General features: G+C 26.8%; 1 protein-coding gene across 5 annotated transcripts; it reads left to right on the forward strand.

The window, feature by feature from the left end:
* Nucleotides 1–1074: 1074 nt before the first annotated feature.
* LOC145751648 (uncharacterized) lies at nt 1075–20458 on the forward strand. 5 transcript variants are annotated; one of them, XM_082567842.1, is made up of 16 exons: nt 1075–1203; nt 13389–13579; nt 13774–13942; nt 14207–14341; nt 14648–14784; nt 15168–15338; nt 15453–15552; nt 15744–15968; nt 16519–16587; nt 17493–17595; nt 17811–18023; nt 18375–18612; nt 18802–18904; nt 19130–19295; nt 19410–19521; nt 19596–20458. In XM_082567842.1, the coding sequence occupies exons 1-16, from the start codon at nt 1140–1142 to the stop codon at nt 19650–19652; spliced, it is 2253 nt and encodes a 750-aa protein (XP_082423968.1). In that variant the 5' UTR covers nt 1075–1139; the 3' UTR covers nt 19653–20458. The 5 variants fall into 5 exon arrangements, with proteins under 5 accessions (XP_082423968.1, XP_082423969.1, XP_082423966.1 ...); XM_082567843.1 differs by lacking the exon at nt 1075–1203 and adding an exon at nt 3416–3501; XM_082567840.1 differs by lacking the exon at nt 1075–1203 and adding an exon at nt 8511–8714.
* Nucleotides 20459–20487: the final 29 nt, after the last annotated feature.

The following is a 20487-nucleotide window of genomic DNA, read 5'->3' on the forward strand; positions in this document are numbered from 1 at the left end:
TGAAGCACTTAATAATTAATCGTTTATTGTTGGTATTGTAACGCAACTATGGTGTGAATTTGTTATGGAAATTAAAACTACAACTATATATAATAGTTGCTTTATATTAGTTCAAGCATATCTATGATCAAGTTTTATATATTTACAAATCGCAATATTTATGGGCTACAAAAAACATGGTTTTTGTAATAATTTTAACATTTAACTTTTACTGGTCAGAATTTATTTAAATAGCTTTAATAGTTTTTTAATGGCAGAATATTTTGTTTTAATTGATTTAAAATAGACATAATTATTTTACTTTTTAATTTTTGTAGTGTTGCGTTACTATTTTTTTGTCGCAAATAAATGAAAAAGTTTAATCGGCAGTGGGCGCTGGTAAACAGCATGGATTTTTTTAAAATTTTTACGGCTGCAAGGTTCTTTACACGTGTAAATTTTGTTTACATATTTTAGCCTGAATGTTTACTAAAATGCTAAATGGTTAAGTGAAAACACAACAATAATAGTAGGTAATGGATTTTAGACTATAAGTTATAACATATTTAATACGATCGTTGTTGTATCACGTCGTTTTAATTCACAAAAAAGGGAAATGTAAAATAAAACCGTTAAACAGGATGCGGTAGGAACAAAATACCTTTAAGTTTTGTTGTCGCATTTCCAGACTGCTCGGCTATTGTACAATGTAGACTTCACAGCTTCTGTTCGAATGTCAACATAAGGTTTCAGCAAGTTTTGAGTATAATTCTTTGTTTGATAAAAGCGATTTTTTATTATGAACGACGACTTTTTTATGTTTTTATTAACTGTTATTGATCACAGCATGATTGACAATAGAGGTATGCAAAGTATTTAAGTTCCGCGGTTTTAGAAATTGGCAAGCAGACAGATTTAGTCTGTTAGTCTGTCAGTAATTATGGTTCATTGATATAAAACTCAACAATCTACAAAATACCTTATTTAAATTCATGTTTTAAAATGCAACTAGCAGCATAGTTAAATTAAATTAATTGTTTAACTTGGGTTTGAATTTACTTAATTTAAAGCAACTGTTTATTGTATTTTTTTTACAGATTTTGTTATATAATAAATATTGTTTTGAATAAAATTGAATATTCTGGTTCGAAAGATTGAGAATGGAAGAATTGATACCACGAGGAAACGAGACTAAAATTCCTTCTAGAGAATATCTTTCAACAGGTAACTATTCAATTTCATAAATTAATTATTGGTAATTTTATTAGCTGCAGTCAGCACTTAATATAGCAAAAACAGTTTATTAATTAAAGTTAAAAACTGTATTGGTCATAATATTAACACATCATCATTAAAATTTTAATCATCCTTGTGTTTTTTATACTGACTTGTCTAATTCAAACATTATTTTTACCTTTGAATCAATGTTTTGATGTGATTAAAGTTGTTAAATATTTAATAACTTTCATGTATTTGTTTAATATGGGCTAGGTTGTGGTGTCAAGGAAGTTATTAATTTTAAATTGAGATATTAAATAATAGTATCTTTATTAAAATTTAAAATGTTTTATGATAATATTATTAGATGTATATACATTAAAATTAACATTGATTTAATTAAGAATTGTGCAGAAAAAGTAAAAAAAATAAGCACAGAATATAAATTTTAAGACTAGAATTTAAGTATATATATATATAATAAAAATGTTGTAACAATTATTAAATCTTTAAATATAACCCCGTGGGAAATGTATTATATTTTTCGATAATTTTGTAATTATTTTACAATACCAGATAACAAAGTGATATTTTTATTGTGTTTATTGTTTTATAGACCTTTTGACCTTTAGAAAATTATGACAGAGTTAAATGTAATTGAATATTTTCAATGACTGAGTTATTTTAAAAATCTATAAACTGTAATTGATTACTTAATTAAGAAGCCTTAAAAAGGTATTATTAAATTATTGTAGTTAGAATTTATAGATTAATTAGAAGTATATATATACAAAAATTTCAACTAAAAATTATAAAAGTTAATAAAAAGTCTTATTTAATTTATTTAAGTTAGTAAAAGTATTTTTTTGCAAAAAATTTTATCCAGCATTTTTTTGCAAAATTTTTGACCATTTTTGGGCAAATAATTTGATGTTTTGAAAACTTGTGCATCGTTGTCGAAGTCTGCTTTATTTGTTCTAAATAATTCAACCATGACCAGAGTAACGGTTGATTGCATTTGGCAATAAAATCTTTTATTTCAAGAAAAATGGTAAATTACTGGTTTTGTTTATGTCAGGTAGTGGAAATTTTTTTAAAATATTTTTTCGCTAAAATTTTTATCCTTATATAATACCATAGAATATTTTAATGGTATTTAAATAAGCTGTAAAAAAAGTTTGGCAAAAATTAAATTGATATATCCCCTTGAAAACTTAAATATCTGTGATAGTTTAAACACTGGACTTTTATTCACACTTTTCACTAATGTTAGCACTCTAAACATAATCAGAATGTCATCTGATATTATTAAAACATTCGATTGGCGTTCACACAACATTATAGCGTCGGTGTCTGAAAAAATGACCAAACCGTGTATTTATTGTGACGCTACAATGGTGTATATTGTGTATTATTAAACTCTATTGTAATTGTGGTCATTATAAAGTTGTAGAAGCCCAAATTTTATTCGTGTTTTGTTAAAATAGCCTCAGCGAAATCACGCTATGTTTTTAACGCTTGAACAGTGAGACCACGTATGGCTGTGTACGATCCCACGTTGGTAACATATGTCTAGTATTGAAAGGGTTATTTACACGTGTTGTACGGGTTGATTTAGGCACAAAAGAAAAAGGACCAAGTTGGTTTAATCCTTGACACTTGGTGTGGTTTTTTGATTGACAATTTAACAATAAGTTCGTATTTGTTCCCATACGAAATTTAAGTTTTGTGAACTTTGTGAACTATTAAAATATTACGAAATTACCGTTAACCATTAATTTGTATAAATATGAAGTTTGAAAATAAGAAAATTTGAAGTTGATTTTTAAAATAAAAAATAAGTTGAATTAATAAATCAATAAACTATTTAGTTAAAAATTATAAATGTAATACTTTTGATAAAAGATTATCATTGTGTCTATATTAGATTTATATATAAAAAACAGTAAAAAATAGGTCATTAAATTTATATTAAAAATAAAAAAAGTTTGCTATTTTTATGCTATTCGTTATCAAATTTAAAATTAGCAAAATCAGTTTATTTAGTTAATACCAAACACAACAAGTTAACTAGAAGCCCAGTAGCCTCCTATCTCTAAGCCCACAGTTACCCTCTTAAGTACCTTCAATTGAAGCACCTTTTGTTAGTTAACATATGATCAATAAACAACGCATAAGCTTGATTGCTTTGGAGTAATAAGACTTATTGATTTCTGTGTTGAGTTTTAGATTCAGTTTTTTTGCTATTAGGATTTTGATATTTTTGGAAATTAAAAATGGAATCAACTTTTGAAATGGATATTGGTGAGTTATTTATATTTTTAAATAAATTTATGTGATTAAATTTAGGTGGTCCTTGTTAAAGTGTTAGGGTTATGTTATAATTTATAATTTGCTAAATATATTTTTACAATTTAGTAAAATTGACTTTGATTTTAAAAGTAATTTATTTACTTTTAGTTAAATAGTTGGCATTTATTACGATTTTAAAATGTATTTTTTAATAAATTTTTGTGTTTAAATTGTTTTAAATAGTTAAAGTGTTTAATTAAAGTTTGCAAATATAAGTATAAATATATATTTTTTCACATACTAGTAAAGTTTTTTTGAAGAATTTATTAACTTTTATTAAATAGTTGGTATTTATTTATTGTTGATCTTCAAAATTTAAATGATTTGCATTTTAAAATGTCTTGTTTTGGTTGTCAGTACAGTAAAACATTGAAGCACTTATAACTAGCAAGGTTCACTTATTTTCACCTTTTTGTTTGGTCTTAGATTTCAACTCTCAACTTGTTGATTTCAAATAAAGAATTAGTGTCAGATTTCACATTAGAACATTAAACAAAAGAATAGTTGTCATTCAACAACGTTTAAACTTAACAGAATCCACTTAGTTAATGTAATTGATCGCTGATTTGTTAAACAAAAAACACGTTTTTATAATTGTCAACTAAATAACTTTGTAGTTTGAAAATTTAAGTGAATGTGTAAAAATAAATCTGTATATATTTTTAGAATAAGTAATTAATATATGGTAGGAATTAGGCAGTGAAAATTTGATAAATATTAAGTTAAATAAATTGCGTTGGTCTTGCGGAGCATTTTTAAATTTTCCGTTGGTCTCTAATAACTAAGCGTGTGGCTTGTTATAAGAATTTTGTTAAACAACTTTGTATATCTATAAATTACAATCCAGAAAAAAAACAAGATAATGTTTGCACAAAAAAAATTGTGCACTTTTTTACATTAATTTGCTTTTAAAACAACCATTAAAATCAAGCTAACCCTTCACAAACAACGTATCAGAATTTAGGTTTCTTTTGAATTACAAAAAAAAGTCTTTCGTCGGTCAAGGGTTAAGTTTAAGCGCAGGTGTTTAAACACACTTCACTTTTTCCACTCCAACTTGAAAATGGGTATATTATGACGTCATTATTGATATAGTTCACATCGAGAGCATGTTAGAACGACATTAGAAGCTCGAAGTGTTATTTAATCTCATGTTTTTCTCGAATTAAATCATTTAAGTTAATACTTAAGCATTGTTCTAAGTTACAAGTATCTAAATCTAGTTAGGTCTTACTTAAAATCAGCGACAGTTGCTTGCAAGATATTTAAAAAACTTTAAATATTTTTCGATCGTACGATCTTAAGTTCGAAACCGCGCTATATGCAGATTTGAATATGCAGATTTGCAGAATATATTAGAGTTATAAATTATAAAAAAATATTTAAATATTTTATGATGTTTACGACATATATTTACCAGTAAAGCATATTAGTGTTAACAGGTTGAAATTATTTATTATTTAACATAATCAGCTAAAGTGGTGTAATAATTTATAAACAGACAGCTTAAAAAAATAAACAAAAAAAAATTTGGTTGCGTATTACGAAAAACTGTTACTTTTTTTTGGGGTAAATGTTTTTATATTAGAGTAAATTTTTGTTTTATTATTAGCTATATTTAGTTATATATTAAATTTTTTTTAAACTTTTTTTATTTTTTTTACATTTTTTTAAGACAATGTTACGTAATTTAATTTGTAATATTTATTTATAGACTGTTCCGCGTAACATCGGTTTTTATAAAGTAAAATATAATTTAAAACTAGGTGTTTTTAAAAATAAAATCAATTACAAATTGCGCTACAATGTTCTGAACTTCCTTAAAATCGATTTTGTTGCAATAGTTTTTAATTTTAAAGTGGGTTTTGTTTTGTAGTTGGGGTATTTTTAGAGAACTTTATTATTTTAAAACCTCCTGTTTTTAATTCCGTTTTGGAGCTATAAAAACCCTGAAATTTTGTTTTTGGCATAGATATCCAATTAATTTTGCAGTTTTACTTGTATAAAATTTTAGAATTTTAAGTTTAAGAAATTCTAAGTAATTTTTTAATCGGAAAACTGATATGAAAATCAAGTTTTTAGGAGATTTAATAAATTGTGTTTCTGTAAACAATTTAATCCAATGTTGCGGTATTTATATTCGGGTTGTGTGGTCGAAAATCAATGTCGTTCATTTGTAAATCAGGTTGCAGAATAGGATTAAAATAAATATTTCTAATTTTAGAATAACCGCGTTTTCAAAGTTCTTAATACTTGTCATCTTATTATTTAAAAATCTTAATTTTTTTGAAGAATTTTAAGAGGATTTCATCCAAAAAAAGTTGTCGTTTTTTTTAAGTATTTGCAGTCGAGTATATAAGCGTTTAAATGCTGCAATTAAATACTAGAACGTTTTAACACAGTCGAAAGTCGGTTGGAATCTGATAATAATGGGGTATTGTTTACGCGCGATTATTTAGTTGTGACGTCATAATCGGTAGTTCAGGTTTTTATGAAATAGAGATTTAAAAAAAAATGGCAGAAAATTTATACTTGAAGTTTTTGTAAAAAATATTTCGTTTTTTTGGGAAAAAATCAGATTCCAGCTAGACCTAAATAAATAAATTTGATACCCTTTCAGTTTAACGCTTCTACTTTCAAAGTTTCTATATAATTAAACACGCATGAGTTGACTTAACTATCAGTGCACCTGCCCTGTTAAACTCACGCGTATTCATGTTTATTGTTGGCTTAAATATAGGCTTAGCAACACGGCTAGGTGTGAAAATAGTTAAGGTATTATAATTCAATAATATTTCACCTTTTTATACGCGTTTAAATTTCGTTTTTTAAGAATATAATAACCTTAGAACGAAGGATCTTTGTAAAAGTTAAAAATAGAACTATAGTTGAATTGTTTTGATTTTTTTATTGACTTCATTCAAAACATCAAAAGTTTTAAAAATTAAATCAATATTATGTCTAAAAATATTATTTAAAATTTTTTTTGGTTTCCTGCAAATATTTTGTCGAATCTTTAAAACGAACTTTTGTTTAACTGACACGCTGTTGTGCTCTGTGTGTGACAATTCCGTTTTGTGACGTCACAATACTTGATTATGAATGAACGATTTGCGCTTCAAAGATAATCGGCGAGGAATAATAATAAAAGAAAACAAACAAAATTTAAACTTTTTTTATTAGGTTAAGGTTGAGGGTTCGAACCCCAGTAAAAGTATGTTAAAAAAATTATTTTTTTTTATTTTATTAAAATTTAAATAATTAAAATAACCAACTAATTAATTGAAATTATTTTTTAACATAAATTAAATTTGTTTTTTAATTGTTCTTATTTATTATGATATAACCATAGCAACGTGGTATTAAGTATTTTCTAAGGCCCAATTAACAATTAGTCTTCTCCTTGAGCATTTTCTTTCGTATTTAAGAGAGACTTTACTACCACAGTTGCTACAATTAATTTCTCAATATTTATTTAATGTTTTCTTAATTCGAGAATAACTGGTTCGATTTTAAGATGTTACCAGACGAAAGAAATTATTTTTTTTAATGTAAGGCTGAGTTTTTAAATATAAAATGATTGAGTTTAAAATTTTAAGTTAAACATGGTCCCTTACAGAGAATGTTTTAAATTTTTTTTTGATCAGCAAACAATATTTTCACTTTCTTATTATTTTGTTAATTTTTAACACAATATTTTTTTAGGCATTGTTAAAACAGCGAATTTCAATATTTACTATTTGTGACGTCATATAATAAACGTTTTATCTTCTGTTTCACGAGTTTTACGTAATAACAGGCGTTGTTACCCTTAGAATAGTGAAAAAAAAATCGTAAAAAATTCGGTAGATTTTTGGTAGTTCGTTTAAGGTTATAATTATCTTTAATTATTTTATATTAAAAAAAAAATTTTATCAGGCCAGCCATAAGGTTTTAATCAAATATAATATTTGCTTTTACCTTTTTCCACTTTCGTGTTTTATTCAGGGTTTAAACTTTAGTTAACCTTTCGCTTGTAAAGGTTTTAAAGGGAGAAATATATATAGCCAGACTTTTAAATATGTTTAAGATATATGACGTCACTAAATTGAATGATTTATTATTTTTCTTAATGCGAAACCTATTCAGGAAGCTATAATACGTGATAGAAATCTCGTTAGTTTTTTTTTTTAATTCCCATCGCAATCTAATATCGATTCTTCGCATTAAAATACGATCACTAATTGCAACATATGCTCTTGAACATCGACGTCGTAAACACGGACTATTGTGACGTCATTGAAGCGTTTGTTGGCAAACAAATGATGTTTGTTCATGGCAGATAAAGGCGCGACCTGTAAACGGTGTAAAGAGGACAAGGTGTCAATATAGAAGTCGTGTTAAACATGTTTTTAAAATTGTGTACAAATATAATTATCGCCTTTTGTTTAAGGGTTTGTTGTTTTCGTTCCTTCTTCGTATTTCGCGGGGATTAGTTTGGTTTAAAATTACTGCAAACGCCGTTGGTCAAACTTAGAACCCTAATTGCTGGCTCGAAAACAGAAATCGTTTAAAATATTAAATAGTTTTTAGTTTGAAGTCGTTCTACTAGGCAAGCAGAGGTCAGATAGTTTATTTTTTTTAGTTGACTTAACAAAATAAATGCGCACAATAGAAAATAAACAAAAAAGGGCTCGCTAGAAAATCGTACTCCGGGTTTTAATCGTATGTAAATAAGTGTAAAGAAGTATTATATATTATACCTCAATACAGGGAGAATGCCATATTAATAAACATTAGTTGTCTAGCTACGGATTTTATAAATTAAATTAAAGTGTATTAATAATAACATTTCAAACTACGTTATTAAGAGTGCGTCAGTAATTTTAGATTTGAATAGAAGGGAAGTTATAGAAAGTTACCTAAGCTTGTGAGGTGATTATAACCTTTACTATTCTATTTCACCACACCATTTCGTTTCTTAGATTTAAAGTAGTTTTAAATTGAATAGGTTTTCGGGTATTTTAAAATGTTAAAGTTAGAAAACGTGCAAGGTTGTTTGATTGAACAAAAAATAAATCACAAAAATATTGAAATGAGTAAAAATGAAGATTCGAAAGGTGATAATTCTCACAACGGTTCGTTTACTCACGCATTTGCAACTAAGTTTAACTGCATGGATATGGGTAAGTTTAAAACATTCAAAACTAAATTTTTATCTACCAAATATACAATTTTTTAAAAATGAATTTTTAATAATTTCACTGATAATTTAAAAAATATTTTTTAAAGAAATATGTTAAGTCCTTTTTTAGGTAATGTGTATAATATATACTTGTATATATTCAATACAGATATTACATTAATTATTTATAAAATACAAGTTCACATGAATAATTATAAAGTAACATATAAATTTACATATTTCAATTTCAAACCAGTTTCCAACGGTATTTACTTTGCTTGTAATGTTTATTTTATTACGTTTTTTAATTAAGGAACCTTTTTATCAATCTTGAATCGATGATGTCATAATTATTTACTCTTTAATAAATTAATAAGTAACAATGCCACCGCGTTGTGAAAAAATATGTTGTAATATATGCTTAAACTGTGAACATTTTAAATTATTTTTAAGTGAATACACTCAGTTAAGTTTAAACTTATTTAACCCATTACCAGCGGGTGAGCGCGTTAACGAGGGTTTAGTGCAGCTTATAAATGATTAATAAGTTAAAGAGTTAATTTGACAGGCTTATAATATGTTGGCTTTAATTATTCACATGAGAATATTTGGTTTATTTATAATTTGAGTTTTGCAGAACGAAGTTGGTACTAAATCAGTTAGTTATTTTTTTTAAGGAATTAAGACCAGATATTAAAAATCATAATTTAACATTAATAATGCATTGATGTATATTTTCTATATGTATATTGAATATCAATAAGGTTTATATTTTTTAACTTGACAGCATAAAATCAATATTATTTCTTTAAAAGCGCATTGAAGAAAGAGAATTTTCAAATAAATTGGGTATTAGAATGATGTAACGAATTTTAAGGTTTTATAGAACGCAAAAAATATAATTTCAAATAAAATTCAGGGATCGTTTTTTATGCAGTATAGGTCATATATTAAGATATTATTGTCCGTATATTTCGTTATGTAGTTATGTTGGTTTTGTCGGTGTTTTAAGTTTGGGGAATTCTGATTCTTATCTAAATGTTGATTGATAGCTTTATCAGTTTCAAGTATTTCAAATCTACTTGTTTTTATTTACTGTCAGTGTTACTAGATCAGCCGACCTCAAATTAGGTCGAAATTGGCATTTTTATCTTTTACAAATAATCCAGGTGAAAATAAGTTTAATCTGTAACTACAACGTTTATTTATCGATTTAAGAAACAATTTGTACGAACTTTTGCGGCCTTTTTATTGTCCCAATTTCGTTGGAATGTTTTCCTTTTGTTTAAATGTAATTAGATCGAAATGAAACAATTGTGTTGGGCGCAAGGTAAGTGTTTCAGTTTAGTTTCAGTCTTTATAAAACTCGGTCCCCCGTTTTCGTACCTAATATGGGTCTTCCGGTGATTTAATTGTGTCATTTTGCAACAAGAATTTCTTTATTTTAAAATTCGTTTTGCCCAAATAGAAAAAATACTTTAAATTGAACTCTTTTATCACCGGGTATTTATTTACAAAACTGTTTTATTCTAAAAATAATATTTTTTCTTTATTATGAAGTCTTACTTTTTTGTTTATAAAAACAATGTTAAATCAACCATGTTATTTTGTAAGCAATTTATTTAAATTTTACCCAAATAAAAATAATATAAATTATATGAAAATCAATTATAATTCTAGTGTTTGTGATATTATATTTAAATTTGTCCCATTATTTGGCTTTAAAGTCAAAAAACTTGATATTTAACCCGTTGTTGACTTTTTAATTGTTATTTATATACTTGTTAAACTTGTGTGAGATTTTTACGTTCCCTTATTTCGTTCACATGGTAACTATATATACGTCAATATTTTGCTTACATCACAATCTAAATCATCCATAATCTCCCCTTAATACGTCATAAAACGGGTTTGTGATCTGTCTATAAGGGTGTTATAGGCGTCTATTATATAATATTATAGAGGTGGGCAAAAAATAAACTACAAATTTTTTTAAAATTTTTTAATATTTTTGACGCAAATTTTTGGGGAGTTTTACTAAAATTTTGTCATTTTTTTAGTTATTGTAATTTATGATGCCTATGATTAATGTTCAACTTATTGCGGACACTTGAACTGAAGTAGAAGGGCTGCAGGCCATGAATTGTTACTTAACTACTAGGTTTACACTCTCGTAGACAACTGCGAAATTTCGATCTGGTTTTGTTGAACAAAAGTTTTTTTTTTGAGAATTTGGGTTAAAATAAAGGAGTTTGTTTATGTTGTAAAGTTTCTTTAGAAAGTCTTGTTTCTTAAAGTATTAGTGATTGTTTAGACTATTGTGGATATGAGGTAATAAGTTAGAAATTTTGTTTTTAAGGTAATTAGTTTTTTGCTATTTAAAGAATTATTGGATGTACGATACTTAACATAAGTGGATGTTTACGTAATTTCAATTTTTTTACTTTCAATTTTTTTGACGAATTGCATAAAGTTAATGACCCTTAACGTCTTGGTGCCACTGCCATGAAATAAGATACCTTGTGACGCGTGGTAGCGTCACATTTCGGTTGATTACCATGTTTAGGTAACCACTTTTAAAAGTGTAATGTTACTAAAAAAATAAACCAAAAAATTTTCAAACTTGCGTTTTTTGTTTATTTACAAACCTATCAAATTTTAGTTTAGGAATTTTGTTTTTGTTGTTTTTTAACTAAAAGTTATTTTAAAAATACACTTTTTAGTAGTTTTTTTACTAAAAAAATAGGGTAACATCGCCCTTGTATATTATTTAGTCTCTAATTAGTTAAAAGCTTATCTTAAGTGGGTAGTTAGTGTATGTTGATTATCTTTAATAACTCGCTAATGTCGAATACTGATCATAATATCAATCGCTTTTCAAATGAATTCATGAACGTTTTGATGCCCACTTAAATACGTTATATTTAATTGTGGTATACGTAAGTATGTAATTTAAATGGAGCTACGGATAATTGTAGTGTGTTGTGTACGAATAGAAAACTAGAAACTGAAATAAAAATTTTACAATTATATCTGAAAATAAAAATACTATTATTTGAACGTTAATTTAGTTAAAATTGTTTAATTTTCGTTCATATAATTTTTGCGTAAAAATAGTTATTTTGTTTGTAAAAGTAGTGACATAATTGTTTAAAAATAATAAATAAACCGTTTTAAGTTAAATATTTAGGCAGTTAACGCCCTTTTAAATTATTTATTAAGTTAGTTAAATCGTAATAGTTTTAAATACGATTTAGTAAATAATGAAATGAAAAAAAGTTAATTTTAAGTAGAATTAGGGAGTTAGTTTGAAAGATCGTTGGTAACAAGTTATTCCGTGTTTTTAAGTATACATTTGTGTATTATAATAAAGTAAAGTTAAGTTATGTATAACATTTAGGCGTATATTTAAAAATGTATATGAATTAAACGTTGTATTTTAAAAATGAATTTAAATAACGTTTATTTTTTATTTAGTCAGTAAAAACGTATTTTTAGATTTCAAAGTTAGGAATTATTTAAACAGGGTAATTTTAAATTGCAACAGATGAAATCAAAAAACGTTTTACATTTGAAAGCCAATTAAGAAATAATTGTTTTTTAATGAATGACAAAAAAAAATTTTTACCGGATACTCAAAATCGTTTTTTTAATTCATGTGGATGTTTCTATTGTTACGTTAGCCCATTGTTTAAGTCGAATGTCGTCTGTTTGTTGGTTAGAAACCCCGAGAGGTCTAGCCGATAAACAAGCAAAATCGGCGGCAATTTGTTTACTCTTTTCCCGCCGTTTGTTTACTAGATCGTACGTGATATTTTTCTACTGAATTGCTTTTTTAGTTGCTCGCTGTTTAATTGGAAAGTGCTTAATAATAGACTTTGGTAAGGCTAGTTTAAATGTATATCATGGGTTAGGTTAAGTGCTTTTAAAATGCCGTTAAAAAATCTTTATGCAAATTAAATAGTTGTCTTAAAAGTTAATTTTAAACCAGTTACTTATATAAATTGTTTACGTTATATCTTTCAAACCAAAAAAGATGAGGTATTTTTGGATTTTTAAAATTATTTCGCAATTTTCTTTGAAAGCAATTTTGTTTACCAAGTTTAAAAACGTCAGTTGTTTTACTGCTATCAATATTGACACAGTCAGCTAATTTACAGGCTCACAAGATAGTTTTACTAGCATAGGTTTATGATGTAATAGAATAACGTGTGATTTACAACGATATACTCGCCTATTAAGCTCACTTATATTTGTTTATGGAGTTTTACAAGCAGTAAGAAATAATGTTGAGAAAAGGTTGTAACTGTTTGGTAAGTTGTTAAAAATAAACAAAATGAATAATTGCTGATTATTTATTGAAACTAATGAAATAATTTTGTTATTGTTTTGTAAATATATGAATTGTTTTTAAATGCTATTAAGTCTCATATTAAAAGTACAGTTTATATCTGGTATATAGTTTAATCAAATTAAGTTACAAAGCAAATTTATGTATGTAGAATAAATAACTTTATATTTAAATTTGCTAAAAGTTTATTACAAACAAGATTTAAATTATTTTACAGAAACGCTGATGAGTTTTTTTTATAGAAACTTATGATAACTTAGTTTAAAATATAAACAATTCTTTTTATAAAAAAAATAAAAACTTAAAATTAATTTTTTTTCTTAGCTCTGCAATCATTAGACTCCCTGAGTGAACAAATCCTCCAATTTATCTTCAGTTCCTCTTTAAATAACGGAACAATCACTCCTTCTGATCTCTCCTCCAAGGTCCTTGATAGTTCGGCTCTGTTGCCACAGCAACGCGACGCTCTTCACGCATCATTGACTTTGATGCGGGGGCTGCTTATGGAGGCACAGGTTAAAAAAGATTTGATTTTTCAAAAATAAATTTTTAATTTAACGACTTTCGTGATTTCAATATTTTTAATATATATTTGTACACTTTAGATTAATGTTTATTGCATTATTTCTATGCTTTTTTTAGTAAAATTTAATTTGAAATTGATAAAAAAAACTTTTTTTATTTCAAATGTGTTAAATTTTGATTTTAGTCCAAGTTTAAGAAAATGGTCGATAACAATCGCAGACTTGCATCTCATATCGACGGTACAATTCAATCAGCCAATCAGGAGGTTAATACATTAAGGGTGGAGCTAAACGTGACCAATCAGAAGCTTCGAGAGCTTTCAATGGTCAAGGAAATGTGTTCTCATTGCCAAGGTAAAAAAACACTTCAAATTTTGTACAAAAAATATTTTAACTTTTTAGAACATTTCTTAAAAGAAATCTTGCTTTTATGTTAGTATCTTTGGTGACATTATTTATATAACAATATTAAAAGAGTTAATCAAGTTTGTATTTAGGTTTTTATTGTGTTGTAACTGTTAACTTGTATCTATTGTTTAAAGCTTTTTGTATACAACTTAAAAGTAAATTAATTAAAAATACTTTAAAATAATAAATATTTACAAAAATATGTTTTAGAAACCATAGAGATGAACAAAGTGATGGAAGATAATAAATCACTGAGTTTAACAAACAGAAGATTTCAGAAAGAAATTGAAAATTTAAAACAACAGATTTCGAATGGAGATAACAGAAACAAAGATGTTACTCAAGGTAATATATTGCTTGTATAAGATTAAATTATTGTATAAAAATAACCATGCCATCTTTAAAAGCATTACATATTAGTTTTGCGTAAAAAAAAAATTAGTTTTACGTAAAAAAACATTAGTTAAAAAGCAGTATTAATTAAAGAATGCCTGCTTAAATTGATTATTATAAAGATATTTATGTATGGGTTAGAAGGTATAATGCCCAAAACTCCATATCATGTTAAATTTGTTATTGTCCTTTATTTAATACCTATTTTTTTTCAGTTTTATTAAAATTGTAACTTATTTTATTATTATTTTTGTTTAGCTTTAAAGAGTGATCGACAGAGATTAAAGCAAGATAAAGTGGAATTATTAAACCAAATACAAGAGATGCAGAAGACAATAGATGATAAGGAAGAACAATTGAGAGATTTTATTCGAGAATTCGAACTTCAAATGAAGGTAAATTTTTTTTACCTAAATTTTCAATTTAATTAACAAAAAAATGATTTAGTAAAACTTTATTTTAAATATTACAAGTTATTATATATGTAATTATTTTTTATAATTCTAAAGGTAATATAAAGCGTTTTTTAATTTGCTTAAGTATCACTATTTTATCCTAATATAAAGTTATTGATTTAATTTATTGAGTTAAATAGATTTAAGATGATTATCCCCAATATATCTGTCTAGTCACCTGATCATTAAAATTAAATATGAAATCTATAGAGAATTAAAGATCAATATTAATTAGTTTTATTATTTTATTTAAAAGCCTTCAATTAAATCAAATATATATTAAAAAGAAAATTAAATTTTTATTTATTTATTTTTATTTTTAGGAAAATGAAGATATTATGAAGGAATCTGATGAAGAGCGGAAGAGATTGACGAGGGAACGAAATGACATCACACGAAGGTTTGATGACATCAGCGAGGTGGTGACATCACTTAGAAACGAGTTGGTTGCTAACGAAAGGAAAACTAGAGAGATGGAAGCAGAAATTAATATGGTAAGATAGATTTTAAATTTGATTTTTTAAAACTATTTTTTAAAGTTAAATTTAGAATTATCTAGTACTAAATTAAAACTTTTGGTTTGAAAATATTAATTATTTATGTTGTAGTTGAGGCAAACTGCATCCCAGACCCAGAGTTCCAAGCGAAGATCTCTTCACATCCCATTGGAGGAAGGAATCACTAATCACAAGATTCTAAATAATTCAGGTAAAAATGTTAATTTTAACTTTTTTTGTCTAATATGCGATAAACGTTTATTCAAATGAATTTTTTTTAAATTATTTTTTTTATTTTTAATTTATTATAATAATTAATTTCTTCCAGTTTATATTAGACCCTTTTTGTCTAATATATAATGAACAAATTTTTTTTAATTTTTAAAATTTTTAATCTTTTAGGACTGGAGCCAAACAACTCCATGAACATCGGAGATCCTCTTCTTCTTCCTGCATCATCTCCTGTCTCCCCTCGTCATTTTCCACACAACTCCTCCTCATCGAGCGAGGATGTTCAAATTGAGAGTTTCAACCACCCGAGGAAGCAGAGGTTCGTGCAACATCTTTCCGGATCACTTAGCAGAGCGTTCAGAAGAGGAAAAAATAGAAAAAGCCTGGATATTGCAAGTAAGTCCAAGTTTAAAATTTTTGTTTAAATAAAACCAATTTTTATGTCTATTAGGTTGAAATCTTAATCTTTAATAAAAATACTTTTATCTGATACCTATGTCTATACTTTATCATTGGTGTTACACATTAAATATCCAAACCTAATACTTATTTATTTATTTTGCTCTTATACTTATGCAGTTTGTAAAATTCTTGTTCTGCCATGTTATGTGGTTTGGTGATTTAAATATCTTAAGGGTGTTTTTATTGCATTATTTTTGCCTGGTTTTTGAAAATATTTATCTATGTTCAAGGATTTTTCTATGTTCAAGATCAAATTATTTTGATTAGTTTTTATTTTTAATTTAGGCTTTAGACGATTATATGCTTTTAGTCTGTAGCTAGTTGCTTAAATACTTCTATATTTAATTCATGTTAAACACATTTAAAATCTAAACAAATTTTAGTTTTTCGCACAAACATAATTTTTATGTGATTTTGAGTAAAATTACTCTTATACTTATACGAGTAAAAGAATTTAAGTTAAACTTAAGTTAAACTTGAGCAGGACCTGAGTCATCGATGTCGACTTTCCCTCGCAATGCCTCCTTCTCTATAGGCTCTGTTTGTTCCTCAGGTTTGTTACATCACAATGACATGTGATGTCATAATTGGCATGGTTCATTTTTGTGCAGAATTTTTAGTTGTAGCCAAATTTAATTTAACCGATTTTTGATTTCCGTTGCTTGACTTTAATTTTAAATCAGTGCATTTTATTGATCAGTTTGCATGTGCGCGATGACGTCATAATCAATGCTTTATGATGTCATCAATAATTCAATCAATCACATTAAAATATGATTTATTAGAAAATTGATTTTATGATTTACTAACCAAAAATTATTTTTTGGTTGATGTGAAATTTTTTGTTTATTTTTGTTAGATGTAACTTAAAATATTAACATATTTATGTTGTTAATACTTTTATATATTGTTTTGTTTTTCATTTTTAATATTTTTTTAAATTATTTTGTTTTTGGCAATTTAAAAATTATAATTTAATTGCTGTGTATAAATAAGTTTATCTAATATTTTAAATAGCAACAAAAATAATTTAAATACTTTGGCAAATTTTTTATAATTTAAAATTTCAAGCTATAAAAATGCATTTATTAATTTTATTTTAATTTATTTCTTTAAAAAGTTAAGGCGTTAGAATTGGCACAAGTTTTAAACAGACGTTTACTTAAGATGTTGATTTAAGATAACTTCACACAGACTACCTTGTTTGCTTACTGGCTTAATATTAGCTCCTATATAACATGAACACAATACAGTTCAGATTCATATCTTTTATATTGACCTACTACCATTATGTCATGACTTTTATATTGCTAAGTTTTGATTGATTATATTTAATCTTTTATACTGGTCTTTGGTGGGATTTTAGTTTTGTGAAAACACAATTTTTTTTAAAATTTTAATTTGCAAAGTTTTGGGTGTAATATAACTTGATTTTAATTAATTTTTTTATGATTTTAGATACCGAAGTTTTCTTAACTTCGAGTCAGTTATGCTTGGCCGAACGCACAGAAGAAGAGAAAAAAGAAATTCTTCAAAATAATCAAAATATTCCGATGCACAAGTAAGTTAAATTTCAAGTCTTTAATAATATAAACATCAAAATCTACTGCTTTTATTCTTTAAATGAATAATTTTTAGTAAAATCTGAGTAATGCAATAAAAATGGGAAAATTTATCAAATAAAAGTATTTGTAATAATTCTTAAAAAAATATTTTTAAAAATTTACAAAAAAATTCTTTTTAAAAAATTGAAAATTTTTTTATTTTCCTTTTCAGATGGAAAGCTGATGTTGTGTTGGTATGGTTAGAAATGGTGATGCATATGGACCAATATGTTAAAGAATGTGCTGAGAATATCAAAAGTGGGAAGGTTTTGTTGGGTTTAACTGAGACAGAGTTGGAGAGATATCTCTGTATTGAAAATCCACTTCATCGAAGGAAATTATGTTTGGCTGTGGACGAATTCAGAAATCCAGCAGTTACTATTGCGTGAGTGATAATAATGTTTTTACACATACTAAGAATAAATACCCTATGATGTTGTACTGGTTAGAACACTTGTCTTCACCCTATTGGATCCCTGGGTTCGATCCCTACTGCTTCTATGGCGTAGTGCCCTAAAGTTAGGTTCTATAAACCACCTAAACTTCTAAAATACCCCACCCACAAGTTAATTAAGGTGGAATTATAATTAATAATATCTTAAACTACCAATGTTAAACTACCAAAGGCTGGGTCGGGTAACATATGTTACTTTGTGTTAGCCCTTGCAGAAAGCCTTTTCACATTGAGAATAGTAAAAAAAAATTAAAATTATTTAAAAAATTTTTTTTTTTTTAGAAACATGTCAGCAGCTGGACAACTTGACCACTGGTGGGTAAGTGAGCAATGGTTGCGTGACGTAGGTCTGACGCAATACGCTTCACGCTTTCGCGAACATTTGATTGACGGTCGAACGCTGGCTTCTCTAACCCGAAAGGACCTCGAGCGCCATCTAGGGATGGAGGGAAAGAAAATGCACGTGGACAGCGCCCTCCGTGGTGTAAATTTGTTGCAGATGTTGGCTTTTAATGTTCAGGTAAAAACTAATTTGAATTTTAGAATTTTTAACAAGTTTTGTTATTTTTTGGACATTTTTTCAATTAGAATTTTTTATTGTAGTGATTGTTATATATTGTGATTGTTGTTGTGATTGTTATATATTGTTGTGAATGTTATATATTTGTCTATGTGTTAATTAATTAATTTTATTTTTTGTAATACCCAGAGATTGGATGAACGAAGGCAAATGTGTCAAACTAGTGATAATGATTTGTTGGTTTGGAATACGAATAGAATTATACAATGGGCTAAAACTGTCGACCTTAAAGGTTGGTTGAATTTAAAGTTAACCTGGTTAAACTAAATATCCAGTAGATCTATAAATATAAGGCATTTTTATGTTATTTTGATATAGTTGAATAAGGTTTAAAATTCTCTTATTTCTATAGTCTGTTTACTAAGAAAAGTTATTTTTTAATTTAAACTTAATTTTTTCTCTAAAGATATTTTTTTAAATAAAATGATAAAATAAATTAATTTGAAATCTATTTTAGAATATTCATCCAACTTACGTGATTCGGGTGTTCATGGATCTTTAATTGTCCTCGATTCAACTTTTACTTCGGATGACATGGCATCAGCTCTCGGTATTCCTGTTAACAAAGCAACTGTTCGACGACATCTAGCGTCAGAGTTTGACACCCTAGTTCGATCTGCAAGGTAAGGTTCGAATCCCAGCTCGAGCAATTTAAAAACCAATTTTTATATTTACAAATCAAGTATTTTTTTGTGAAATTTTAATTTAAAAGTCTAAAAACTTAATTTTTTCCACAGAGAGTCACTACAGGATGAGATTTTATGTTCAGTGAATGAGAATGGAGCAACAGTTCCTCCAATGACAAACAACTTTGTGAGAGCAACAAACAAAACGAAGAGAAGCATTCGAGTAAGTTTTACAAGATTATAATTTATTTATTTCAACTTTTTTGTATTTCCAACTAACAAATTATATTATTTTAGTCTTCTTTAAGCAGAGGATTCGGTCGCCAAATTTCAAAGGATTTAAACGGAAAATAATTTAAAGCTGCTTTTTGTTAGTGTTCCAACTTTGTTTTACACCCTTGTAATGTGACGGATCGATTGATGACGTCTTATATTCATGACGTCATTATTATTTCTCGCAAGATTATTTCTTCTTAGTTGTTTTATGGAACAAGTAAATTCTTGTGTTGTTCACAATTTCTTCCCAAAAAGATGTCTTCTATTCGTGTACGTCATTGTGTTATCTATGACGTCATTTTTGTTACTTCTGACGTCACGTTTTGTGTTTGTGACTTTATTTTTTTTCCTATTATTATTTTGTAAATGTCGATCTTTAAAGAGCTGTTAACGATAATTGTGATGTCATCTTCTATTTCAATCATTCATTATTACGTCACTGTGATGTCATCAGATTACCTTCTTCCATTAATGTTTAATTACCCATGCATGACGTTGATCCATGACGTCACAAAACTACCTAATTGTTACGTTGCTCACCAAAAAATGTTTCCTCATTTTCGATCAAGTTCCGAGGATTTCTGCAATCTAGTCACGTGATCACATTTCTAATCACGTGGCAAAAATAGTCACGTGACCACAAAGTGTCATCTACAACTTAGAATTTTATTGCTTGCAATTATGCTTGCTATAATGTTGTGTCATAGGTGGGTTTGAACCGAAATCTCTAGGTTTGAATCCCGCTCGGAGTTGACCTTGAAAAATTTATACTCGTCAGTTTCTGCTTGGTTTTTATTCATGTTTTTATGCGTTGGCGCGATTACGTTCGTGTGCTACTCCGTGCACTCGGTAATTATTACAAAACGCTTTTAAATAAACCGTGAAAAATATATAAGTTGTTTATTTAAGATAA

This window comes from Corella eumyota, chromosome 4 (assembly GCF_963082875.1).
Source record: "Corella eumyota chromosome 4, kaCorEumy4.1, whole genome shotgun sequence".
NCBI classification, from domain to species: Eukaryota; Metazoa; Chordata; class Ascidiacea; order Phlebobranchia; family Corellidae; genus Corella; species Corella eumyota.